Genomic DNA, 12,821 nt, shown 5'->3' on the forward strand with positions numbered 1-12,821 from the left:
TATTGGGCCTATTTGAGGTGAAATCATTTTAGTGTTTATTATAGCCCATCAGGTATATCTCTAATTATCACTAATTCTATAAATTGGGCCTACTTGGCCCGAAACCACTTTAATGTTTAGAGATAGCCCATCAAACATACCACCTCGTTAAATCTGGACCGTTAGATATAAGATCCAACGGTCGGAATAATGTGGGTGATGTGGATCAACGTGGAGCCTCTCCTCGGTACCCCTCATATTGCTTTTAGTATATATACTAGTACAATGCCCGTGCGTTGCCACGGACTTTTAAACATAAACGTTCTACAATAACAAAGAGATCATGAAAACTTTTGCTACTCCAGCTAATTAGTAGAGAAGAGAAATAGTACCGATCCAGAGGCTCGTGGGGGGCAACGTAGACGCGGGGAGGCAGTGCAGCAACGGATTTGGCGGCGCGCGTGAGGTTTGAGGTTGGGCTCGGCATCTTGCGCGCGTCAAGGACGGACGAAATGATTTTTTTTTCGGACTCGTGGTTCAGTGAGCCGGACAGACCGATCCCCCAATTGGGCCGGGCCCAGGCCGACGCCCAAATCGCGTGACGGACGATGACCGACAAAGAAAACACTATTCTCTTTATTATTAGACTAGTACAGTGCCCGTGCGTTGCCACGGCCGCTTGAACATGTGCACATGAAAATTCATGTTTATACAAAACATAACAATATAATTGGACATTCAATCAAAATGATCTCGGGGCCGATGCTAGCAGCCGCGGCCACGGACATGACACCCAGTCCACACCGCCCGCCGGCCGTGACTGACGTCAGAGCACGCGTTGATACACGGCGGACGACGACGAAGGAAACCTTCGTGCTTTTGTTATTAGGGAGGATAGACGTAGATGTAGACGTAGACAGAATAGACAGATGTGTGTGCACCCTTTTTCCCCTGGGCCGGAGCCCATCTATTTCTCCCTCTTTCTTCTTTTCGTTCCTGAGCCGCACGCCCGCACCCCTCCGCTCCCTCCTCGTTTTGGCCCATCTCGCTGGCGAACGCTCCAGCCGCTCTCGTCTTCCTCCTCGCGCGAGCGCCGCCACCGCCGGTTGTTCTCCCCTTCGATTCTCTCGCTCCCGACCGTCTCTCCTCCATTAACCCCACGAACCGATCCCGCCCTTTAGCTCCCCGTTTAATCTCCTTAATCTTCTCCAATTCGTTACCGAGGCAAAAATCAAGGCTGCGAGCTTTACTGGGTCCTCCGCCCTGCCTTGCCCTACTGGGTCCTTCGCCCCTGTTTGTCCCTAAATCCGTACTTTCGCCATGTCGAGGCTGCGAGCGCTGTGGCAAGCTTCCGTGAACGCCACCAAGAGAGGTAGTTCCATGCCACACACCCAGATCTTGTTGCTATGCTCTCTGTCTGTTTGGTTCATTCCTTAGCGAAACCACTTGGTCCTGCTCATATTTGTACTGTGCATAGTAATCTTGTGCTGTCTGTAGTTTTGTGAAATGTTATCCGAATGTTGATCTAGGAACCGCTCTCGCTCTAGCAAGTACTGATGAATTGGGATAAGAATTGCTATGGATATCAATCTAATATTAATTCAGCATTACATCATTTCAATTTCAATCCGAACGGAAACTGCTGGATTCAACTCTTTAAATGCTTTTAAAAAATTGTGCTACTCATGCATTTAAATTAATTCATGACAATTCAATATGATAGGAAAATAGTGACTATTTTTCCTTCTCTAATTGGTAACATGTTTCCAAGGAGTTTTCAATTCAAATAATTTGCACAACTCTCTTGACATATGTAACTCCTTCTTTCTATTGGCCTTACATGCTACTGAATCCATTACAGCAGTATAGCACAGTATACAACATCATTTCGGCCTATGTGTAGTGTGTTAATCTTCTCGATTCTCATCCTCTGTATACCAAATTGGCAGCTGTTGTATGGAATTCAGAAGACCTGTTTCCACCAAGTGAAAGATACATCTTCAAATTCAATTCAAAAGATGAAGTGAAAAAGTGGCACTTGTACTCGGACTCCGAGTATGGAGGTAAGGCAACACTTTAAAAAATTTATCCTATAAATATAGTTTTTCAAAGTTTGTCTGAATAACTGATATGATAGGATAAATCATTTTTTGTGCTTTTTTTTATTCTGGGATACTTATGGAAGACTTGTATTCTCAACATTTCTGCCTGGCATGAAAATTGTTTATTATTTTTTATTTTTAAAATGTTCTCCTTCCTCCGTCCAACAAAGGATGTCTCAACTTTGACTAAATTTGAATGCATCTATACACTAAGTCATGTCTAGATACATCCAAATTTGGACAAACTTGAGACATCTTTTGTTGGACGGAGGGGGTATAAAGTTTACATGTTGAGTCGCTTGAGTGTTTAGTTTTTTTATGTGATTATTTTATTGATTTAAGGGTTCATGGTGCTTCTAAGTTTCAAACAAAAATGAATAATATCAAGTAAAGCTGTCTTGTTTCATAAAGAGCATAAAATGATTTTCAAATGAGTTTTGGTACTTGAACTCTTCCTGATGTATAGTATAGTCCTTCCAAAGGATGTATGCTACTGTGGAATGTTACAGTCTGTTTCCTTCATTGCCCACTTTTGCTCTATTGTTTTGCATCAGCATTCTGCGGAGGGTTATGTATAATACCGGTGTATTATAGTGTACTTTCTTTTATAGTGAGCCAAATGGGAGTCTACCTGCCTCTTGTGTTCTGCTCCGTATAGATATCTCACAATTGATACAATCGCATATCAGTTACGAGTGGGATTTTCTTGTGAGATTTCTGCATTCCAAAAAGGCCATGTGAAATGCTAGATTCTTTTTCGTTATAAATGGAACGAAGCATTAAGAGTTTAAGACCGTGTACTACTACTGATGGACTCATGTATTATAGTAATATGCATGGCATGGCCGCATGGGCTTCGTACCTCTGCTTGGAATCCATAACCTATTTTCTCGACTACAGACGATTACCTTCTGACATGCTTGTTAATTTATATACTGCCTCCGATCCATAATTAGTGTCGGGGATTTAGTACAATGTTTACACTAAATCCCCGACACTAATTATAGATCGAGGGAGTACCATGTAGCTCGATGCCTTATGTGAATTGGAACCAGTATCAAGCTTAGAATTTACATCTATGAAATAATATGATTGAACTGAGTTGTCATCCAGGTTTATCATCTGCATCATTGGAGATAACTGATAGTGTTTCTGGTGGAGATACTTCGTCAACTGGTATTATGTCTTTGCCATGCTTTTTTTTTCAGCTTACCTCAAATTTTTTTTGAACCAATGGGCACACCCCATCTATTCCCATTATGGAAACCGCCATAGCGTCAGAACAGGGTCTTATACAGAATTAAAACGAAAAGGTAGTGAAAACAAGAAAACGCAGGATCGAAACAGGAAAGCAGGCTCCAGAATGAGGTTACAGCTTACAAGGCTAAGAATATCACTTCCGTTAATCACCGGTTGCTCCTAATTATAATGGCTGAGAATTTACCTGAACATATTAGGATCTTACCACCTACAATTGGGCCGCTATTTAGAACTCGGATGTCACAGCCGCCGTGCGCGCTAGTGGCTAGAGATTCGTAACAGAACACTACCGACTCCTCCTACCAGCACATGCACACACAGGCGTTGCCCAACTTCCCACTGTGAAGACTCAGAATTCTGGGCAACAAGCAAAATAAACATAATGACGGTAAAAAAGAGCAAGTTGTGATGAAAGTGACTGCGAAAGATTGTTTTAGCAAAATGGTAGTTAGCAAATAATCATGTTAGTTATGTGATGAGACATTTAAGTAGTCCTAAAAAATAAACATGATTAGTAAGAACAATCTATGACAACATAAGAAGTAATAACGATGATTGTGTTTCCTTAGATAGAGGCTCAAATGACATCACTTAGCCGAAATATTTCTACCGAAGTAGAATTATATTTCCACAAGAGGTATATTTTGGATGTATTTTGTATGCCACTTGACAGTGACAGAACATATTGGAGAGAATAATATGAAATATAATAATATGTAATAAATCAAGGTGCGCAAGAGCGCTGCCAGTTTTGAAGTACAGATCATTATGATTAACTAGTACAATGTCCGTGCGTTGCCACGGTCCAGATGCACGATGGTCGTCACAACGACCTTGAAAGCTGATTGTGTGCATCATGCCAGCGAATTTAGATGATGGGTGAGTCGGGGACTTTCGTCGTCGTTCCACTTGGTGTTGGCGGCACCGCCGTTTGCCACCCTTCCACCTCTCCCTATCGCGCGTCTTGTTGCCCTTTTTAACTTTGTAAATCAAACAAACATCCAGTGTACAGTACACGAAATGCCGGTACGTTGCAACGGGTCAACAAACTCATCTATGAAAATTTTGATCAATTCAGAAACCGAAGATCTATGAAAATATTGATCAAAATATCATATATTTTTTGTTAATGTGTGGATCACTGCGATTGTTGATTGCATACAACTCACGGCGGGCAAGCCACTTGTGACCCAAAGTTTAAATTTGTCATTCTTGGCATCTTTCTTCATCATTCCAGAGATATATGTGGTGTCCATCCACATCATTCCATCCGTTCCATGGAATAGATTTTGGATGAACAGATAGTAATTGTATGCATTTATGACCGGTATTTTTTTTTAAACACGCTTAGAAGATTAGACATAACTGTAAAGACAAACTGTGTCAGCAACTCAACATAATTGAGCTTACATCCCCGACGCAACCATTTGCCATGGTACAAAAAACATTACAAATCTTTGCACGTTAGAGCCATATGATCAATTTGCACCAGCACCGGTTTCTTATCAAAAGGCTGGATGTACCCGATAATATCCGCATGATGTCCACAACTATCTGTTCATACGGGAGGATTCTTTGTAGGCACGTACATTGTGTAGTGGGTAAATATGGCCAAACAAGCTGTAATCAGACTTATCATCGCGGAAGTGTTGGAGCCAGTGTAGCAGGTGCTTGATCTGCCCGCCAATTGTCACGAGTCAACTCTAGGTGGATGACTGTAGATCTTTTCATGCCGCCTGTCCTAATCACATTAGGACTTCTTAACATGCCCTTTCGATTAGGAGAAATATATCTGCACTGAAAATATGTGACCTCATCTGGTGGCCACACGTTCTCCTTCATGGAGCACAACAGCCGCCCAGCATCCTCTATCCTCCCTGCATTGCAGAGGGACAAGACAATCATGGTATAGACCTTCACGTTTGGCACGATCCTCCTCTCGAGCATTTCGTCAAACATCTTGAGCGCGTCCACTGCCATGCCCCGCTTGCATAGCCCGTCCATTAGAACAATGTACGTGGTCCTGTTGGGAAGGCATCTGGCCATCCGCGGTTTTACAACGCCAGGGCTAGGAGGATGACTCCGCTGTCCACAAAGGCCTTGAAGACGGCGTTGTAGATGAATGCAGCGGGGCGGCACTGCAGCAGTCAAAGTCGGCCGGCGGAGGAGTGCGCGAGGATGAGGGCCTCGAAGCTGGCCTCGAAGGTGGCAGAGGGGTAGGGGAGACCTGCGGCGCGGGCGTCGAACATTGTGACGGCGTCAGGGTCGGAGGCCAGGAGGACGGACCCAGCAGGAAGGCGTCGGGCGGGGCAGTAGGAGTAGGAAGGCCGGTAGGAGCGGCAGGTGGATGGGGGACGCTTCCAGAGCCTCGGGTGGCAGGAATCGGTGGCGGCAGGCATCAGTGGGCGCACGTGGGGAGATGCGCGGGGGCGGGCGTGGCGGCGGCCGATCCTCGCGTGGGGAAGAGACGGGAGGGGGCCGGAGGATTTGGACTGCGGGCTGGGTCTTGGAAAAATGAAGGGAGCGGAGGGGGCGTTGAGTTCCGGAGGAGGCGGTGGCGCTGGGGAGGACGTGGGAAGGTGGCAACGTGTGGAGCACAGCAGTCTGGACGTTTTTTCATAGTGCGTGTGGGCGGACGAAGGAACGACAAAGAGGAAAACACGTGCGGGCGGACGACGGACGAAACCCAACGACGGAAACACTACTCCTTTTATTATTAGGTAGAGATAGAGATTATTTTCCGGTAGAAAAACAAAATAAAGTGTTTTGTTTATAATTGCAGCCATGTAGAACTTTTAAGAGATAAGCTTATGCATTGTCTAAAAGAAGGGGAATGCCCCTTCTAGTGCTGTTGCTTATCATTTGTCTGCACTGGTCTAATTTATTAAGGAATATGGGCTGCCATCCTATGTTTAGATAATAGTAATTGCATATAAAACATAGTCCATTTAGTAACCAAGGTTAGCGGCACTCTTTTCCTTCTTTAATGAACGGCAGAGCTCCTGCCATCTTTCCCTAAAAAAAAGTCCATTTATTCATGACTTCTAGACTTTTTCCTGATTACTCAGGTTCATTTTAAGCTTGACAGTTTTTGCAAAAATTTACCAACATTTGCACTCTGGAAGGTGTCTTTTCTGGTAACTTATCCTTGGATATGTCTGAGGAATCACCATGGAGGATCAGGCGCAGTGGTTTCTGTGGAATGCGATCAAAGAAGGTACAGTAACCTGTCCCTGTACCGTTGATCTAGTTGGTGGAGAGTGTCTAGAGACTCAAGCCACCGCTGTAGTGAAATAGTGCTGTTACAGTTTAAAAGAAATTTCAGCTAACAAAAATAGAAAAATACAAGTGCCTTTAATTAGCCACCATAATGCTGAGCATACCGTCAGTTGTGTTCCTTTATCTCACCTGCGTTGTTCTTTCTAGGTCTGTTAATAAATATCTAATGGTTTAGGCTTTGGTCAATGCTTAGTTGATATTTCCTTAGGTCTGTTCTTAGTTGATACTACCTCCGTCCCAAAGTAAGTGTTGCAATATTTTTTAAATGAGCGAATCTACAAAATGAAACTTGTCTAGATACATATGTATCTAGAATTCTAGACACTTATTTTGGGACGAAGGAAGTATTTCCTTAGGTCTATTAATATATATTCAGCGGTTTAGGCTTTGGTCAAGGCTTAGTTGAGATTTCCTTTGACGTCTAGGAATTACTCGTATTTATTTATTTCTTCGTATTATCTGTTTCTGTGATTTTCGTTGTGTAGATAATATTCTGCAGCTTCTGCTGATTTCATGTGATTCCTTGTTTCAGTTTGATGGTTTCATTGACCTTGATTCATATGATACGATTGCAATGAAGCTCAGAGGGGATGGAAGATGCTACATATCTACTGTATGTATCTGACTACAACAATTAAATATTTGATGTCAGCCGATATCGTGTTCCATAATCTGAATTTTGTATATAGATATACACTGAGAACTGGGTAAATTCCCCTGGACAAGAGGAAGATAACTCATGGCAGGCTTTTGTGTATCTACCCCAGGACAGTTGGCAAATTTTGAAGGTAATTTCTCCATTCGTAAAGTGGAAATATGTGCTTGTTTATAATAAAAACACCATGTTTCCTTTCGTTCAGATCCCTCTTGAGAGTTATTTACCTACATGGAAAGGAAATGTAATCGAAGCAAAGTTGGAAATGAATCCTGCTCGCGTCGTGGGAATGTCTCTCTCTTTGAATGCAGAAGGTGGTGTTCCTGGTGCTAGGACTGGGCCAGGAGATTTTAGATTAGAGGTTGATTGGATCAAAGCAATGAGAACACTGTGATTTCAACAGTTTGATCTTTCGGCTTCCACAGGATTCTGTGGGCTCAGAATTCCACATGTGCGTTCTGTTCTAGTTTTTTCCCCAGCTTCTTCACAAAAGAGAATCTCAATACTGGATGCAGATACTTTGTTAACTCCCGCATCCATTGTAGATTTGTAGATGCATGAAATGTTTCAGTTTGTATCAGTGCAGTAACCATGGAAGTTGAAAGTAGGCAGCGGTTCAGCGCCACTGAATAAAGATTTTTCTTCACTTTTGAAGGCCACGAATAACAACTTTTACATCTCATTTAGACGAGCTTGAGCATTTATTTTTTTGTGCTAGCGTGTCGTCCATGGTTGGCTGATCTTGCGACAGTTCCCGTGAATTCTTTTTGATACTTTTAGTCGACGTGGGCTTGCCCAGGAGCCGAGATTTACAGCGTTTTGAACTGTCGCCGGCTAAATTGCACGTTTTGCTCGGTGGTTCAAACTATCTGGTCAAATAGCTCATCTTTGCCACCAGAATGGTCAAAAACCCGTGCCGACAGCCGGCAGCTACAGAAACTTGGCAACGCAGGATGGAAATAACGGATTCTGTTTAATTTCAAGAAGCACGAACAAACGCGGCTTCATCCATTCTGAGAATGCTAACTCGGTGGCCGATCTCAAGAGGCACACTCGAAGAAGCTCCCTTGAACAAAAAAAGAAGATAAAAAATTGATTGGGAACTACAGGGAAGGCGAAAACGAACAAAATTGACGGACCAAAGCCGCCGAGAAAACGAGTGGTGACACCAGTCTATGAACAAACGACGGGTGAGGTACCCAGGTCAGCCTTGTCATCCTTCGATGAAGCCGGTCATCCGCAGCACGGAGTTACGGAGCTGGTTCAGGTCGCGGCGCGCCGTGCCGGGCCCCGACCGCAGCGAGAACGCCACCGCAGCCTCCGACCGCCTCCTCGACACCATCACGTGCGGCGGCACCATGGCGCCGCAGCCACCGGCGGCCTCCTCCTCCTCGTCTTCGTCGTCGTTCCACCAGCTATCATCTCGCCCGCGGGGAAGGCGCGCGGAGGCCATCGGGATGTCCACCGGAAGGGAGCCCGTGGAACAAGGCCGCTGGTTCCTGGAGAAAAACCTGGGCGAGGACGACCCGACCAACAAAGCGCTGGCCGGCGCGCCGTCGCCGCAGCCGCAGCCGCGCGCCTCCGGCCACAGCACCTCGCACTCGGACAGCTCCTCCTCCCCCACATGTGCCATTTTCGCGGTTTTGTATATACCTCCCCTGGAACTTGAGAGTTGAGAGCTCGCTGATCTTTTTGATTTACCGTGCTGTCTTGGCGATGGGGCAGCGGATATATATGGGCGTACGCGTAGCTTCCCACGTAAGGCGGGCAACCGCGTGACGGCCTGAATAAGGGAGCGGAACTTCCTCGGGGAAAAAAAAGGAAGCGGAATGGATAGTGATCCTGTATCGATCGGGCCAAAAATGGGATGACGGGCTTGCGGGGTCAGGTCAACAAAGGCCGATCCATCGGGCACACATAGAAATAACGTGATCGTTTCTCTAAAGAAGAAATAACCTGACTAGTGACTAGTCAAGTTTATCTGTCCGGCTAAGCCTGTTGTACCCTGCCTGTATCCATGTTCGAACTCTGTCATCAGGGCATCACAAACGTAGCGTCTTTCTCACTTTGAGATAGGCTGCAATTTTGTTCGTACAAGCGGGGGATTAATTTGACCAGTTCCCGCTGTACGTAGTCTCTTTCTTCCATCTGATAAACTATCCTGTGAATCTTATCACTGGTGGAAGAGGTGACCGGAGATGACACGTACACACCTGCGGTAGAGAAACGTATAGGTAAAAATGTTGGAATTCTTTCGTAAAAAAAAAAGAGCACTCAAGCGCTCGGCAGTTCTGACGAGACCCTACATATGACAGTGAGAGCCCATTTTAAAAGTGCGGCAAGATTATGCCAGCCTTGATCCAGATTAATTAAGCTCAGCTTAATCCAGCAAGTTTGATCGGATTCCGTTCGCTGCGGCCACGCGTCCCCTGCTCCCCTGCCGACCTGTCGTGCATGTAATCCTGTAATCTAATTCGGTCCTCAGCTATAGGAAGCACACGGAATCTTGAGCGCTATCAGCTTTAATTGTACGTTGTTAATCATTTCGTTGCCAATAGCAACGCCTTTGTCTTGTGATGACGTGTGTGCACTGCATGTCTGCACCATCGATCGAACCAATCGCAATCGTACAATCCCAGCGCGACCTGATAATTTGGTTTTCGTCATTGCCGTGCAGGTGCAGCCTCAGCCCGGATAATATATTGCAGTACAATATTAGATGCGGCGCCCAGCCCCCAAGCTAAGCTAGAGACTGAGAAGCATCCACGTAAGTAGCACCGGACGCGTTTTTGGTTCAGGGGAAGAAACCCAGAAACTGAAAAACTGAAAATGTAGCAACGGATGTGTACTACTCCTACGCGGAGGAATGAATATGCTTTCAGCTCTCAACGCGTCGCATGATTTGCTTGCGTAAGCCCCCCGGCGACCCGTTCGTTATCGTCGTCGTTGGTGCTTACATACACGTAGGATTTTGCCACGCGAGGTAGCTACGTGTTCGTGTCGTCGTTTTGGATAGAACAAAACGTACAAGTAGACGCTTCCGGTAATTAAGTCAATGATTGATTGATGAGTTGTTTATAGTGGCACGATGGTTTGTAGCACCAGATCGAGTATGAGGTGACGAGAGCGAACAGGTGGGCTACAAACTGGAAGAAACATAAATAATGTACAAACTTCCCAACTGCATGCAGCTGTAGGCAAGAAATCGAAGAAGAGGCGCTCACATTTCTATTGGCCGGATCATCGCCTCAGTGCCAAAAAGTCAGCCACAGAACAGTGTATTTCGTGGTCACAAGATAGCTATCAACAAAAGCTAAGGAGGACCACTGTGTACGTGCTGCATCAATTACATGTAGACACCTGTACTGACGTATACATCTGGATGAGTGAGTAGGAGAGGGTAAGGCCGTAAGGGTATTTCTACACATAATTACGAGGGAGAAGAAGATAAGGTCGTATACGACGGGTCCAATTGTATGCCACACTGAAGAAATATAATCTCTGGTACTCCAGTTGCTTGTGCTGAGATATATACACGTGTCCTCTAATAGCTGTAAATCTTAGCAGGAGGTTTATTTGAAAGTTTCAACATAATCTTCAGATCGATATATTCCTTCTTGAAGGACAAGTCTCTACCCTACTTAATTATTCTGGGAGATTTCTTTCCTCTTGCGTCCAAGCATAGTACTGCTCCTATCCTATCCGGGCACGCCCAGATTTTCTTGGGGAGGACGGTACAGAGAGAAAGTCCGAGGAGGATATACGCCCAGATCGATTTTCTTGGAGTATGTCATAAGATGAACATAACTGTATTTTCCGTAGTTGTTCATGTCAGTGACTAGTAATTAAACTTGCGTGGATAACATCTTGCGGGGATTAAAGTTGCTACTCCATTTTACTAAGGGCTCACAGTTGTGGACGCAAATAACCAATGCACGGAACAGATGTATGCATTCCCGGCCGCAAGAACTAAGATTAATTACTACATCAGCCCTTTTCTACCCTTTCAATGGAAAACACAAGGAGAAGCTGGCTCTGCAGTGGGCTGCATTCGTGTCAATTACACAAAAGAGAACTCGAAATTATTATGCAAAACTTCAGGTATTACTCGAGCATCACCATCGCCCTCACCCTCCTCCCCTTCGGCACGTCGACGACCATCAGGATCGCCGTGTCCCTCTTGGCTCTCCGATCAAGGATAACATGCGGCGGCATGAAGACGTGGCTGCCGATCAACAGGCTGCTGCTGCCTCCGGCGCCGGCACGGCTCGCGCTGAACCTGCTGAATCCGGCAAGGGTCTGTGCTTTTGCACGAGTAGCCCTACTGGGTTTCCCGGGGCCGGGGATATCGATGGGGGAAGAAGTTTTCGGCCCGTTGTGCAGCTTGGTCGTGCGGTGCTCGCCAGAGTCGTCGTCCTTGTCGTCTCCGCTTTCGTGAGAGCAGAACATCTTGGCTAAATCCAGGTCTTGTACTGCATCTGGCCATAGTATGTCTGCTTCTTGGAATTCTTCTTCCTCCTCCTCTTCCAGCTCTTGGCGTAGCATCTTCTTTTGCTTGACTTGCGAATTCTATCTATGGTGTTTGGTGTATTTAGGAGAGGATTTAGGAAGTACAGTACGTATTAAGTATACATTCGGTGGGGTATATATCTAGCTAGGATTGTCTAAGCTGAGTGGCCATCCAGTCATTTTACGTCTTAATGTAATCTTTCTTGGGAATTTCCATAAGCTAGTACCCATTTGTTCTTATTAGACTTTAGTAGTAGTATAGATATACTGCTGTTTGAACGAGTCCACTCGGATAGTACTGGCGCAGTGTGCATGCACGCAGCAGGTCGCAGTTACTGAATCAGCAGCGAGTCAGCGACGTGTACGCCGATGAAATGTACTCTTACATCACCAAACCACATTCGCATTTGCATTTGCATTTGACCGTACGTACATGTTGCATATATACTCCACTGTGTACGCTTACATCGACGGATTAATATAATTAATCTCACCTCGCTTTCCCAACAAATTTTACAAATTAATGAGATCGACCGATGGAAGAAAATCTAAAATAAATGCCTCGCCATTCCTATCTGGTTCCACAAATTTAAAGCGAATCAATCAACCGATCGAGCAGTCGTGTCGTGACAGCAGCACGCACACAACAACAACTAGCTAGCCCTCGATGAAGCCGGTCATGCGGAGGACGGAGTCGCGCACGCGAGTCAGGTCCCGGCCCTTGAGCGTCCGCCCCTGCCCGGAGCACACCGAGAATGCCGCCCTGCGCCGCGCCATCAGCTCGTGCGGCGGCACCACTTCGCCGGCGTCCTCCTCCTCCTGCTCCCTTTGGCGGCTCGCTCCCCGGTCCTCCCGCGCGCCGGAGGCCGCCGGGATCTCGATCGGGTGCGTGAACGGACGCCGCTCCTGCGCCCACGCCGCGCATTTCGCCGACAACGCCACGTTCTGCTGCGTCGACATGAGTAATGACCGGCTTGTGAATGAATGAGGCAACAAAGTGTTTGCCAAAAATCTTCCCCTCTGGAGCTTGGCGTGGC

General features: G+C 45.9%; 3 protein-coding genes across 4 annotated transcripts; 1 reads left to right on the forward strand and 2 right to left on the reverse strand.

Annotated features, from left to right (window-relative positions):
- The first annotated feature begins 968 nt into the window (after positions 1 to 968).
- Positions 969 to 7,957, forward strand: LOC100833886 (probable complex I intermediate-associated protein 30). 2 transcript variants are annotated; one of them, XM_003569668.4, is made up of 7 exons: positions 969 to 1,351; positions 1,929 to 2,042; positions 3,195 to 3,257; positions 6,467 to 6,558; positions 7,153 to 7,233; positions 7,310 to 7,408; positions 7,481 to 7,957. In XM_003569668.4, exons 1-7 carry the CDS (start codon positions 1,300 to 1,302, stop codon positions 7,667 to 7,669), a joined length of 690 nt encoding a protein of 229 aa, XP_003569716.1. In that variant the 5' UTR covers positions 969 to 1,299; the 3' UTR covers positions 7,670 to 7,957. The 2 variants fall into 2 exon arrangements, with proteins under 2 accessions (XP_003569716.1, XP_024313992.1); XM_024458224.1 differs by lacking the exon at positions 3,195 to 3,257.
- A 272-nt stretch (positions 7,958 to 8,229) lies between these two features.
- LOC100834198 lies at positions 8,230 to 9,042 on the reverse strand. Its single transcript, XM_003569669.4, has one exon. It carries the CDS (start codon positions 8,906 to 8,908, stop codon positions 8,489 to 8,491), a length of 420 nt encoding a protein of 139 aa, XP_003569717.1. The 5' UTR covers positions 8,909 to 9,042; the 3' UTR covers positions 8,230 to 8,488.
- A 3,119-nt stretch (positions 9,043 to 12,161) lies between these two features.
- Positions 12,162 to 12,821, reverse strand: LOC100834304. Its single transcript, XM_003567024.3, has one exon. It carries the CDS (start codon positions 12,742 to 12,744, stop codon positions 12,442 to 12,444), a length of 303 nt encoding a protein of 100 aa, XP_003567072.1. The 5' UTR covers positions 12,745 to 12,821; the 3' UTR covers positions 12,162 to 12,441.

Source organism: Brachypodium distachyon, chromosome 2 (genome assembly GCF_000005505.3).
Source record: "Brachypodium distachyon strain Bd21 chromosome 2, Brachypodium_distachyon_v3.0, whole genome shotgun sequence".
In the NCBI taxonomy this organism is placed as follows: Eukaryota; Viridiplantae; Streptophyta; class Magnoliopsida; order Poales; family Poaceae; genus Brachypodium; species Brachypodium distachyon.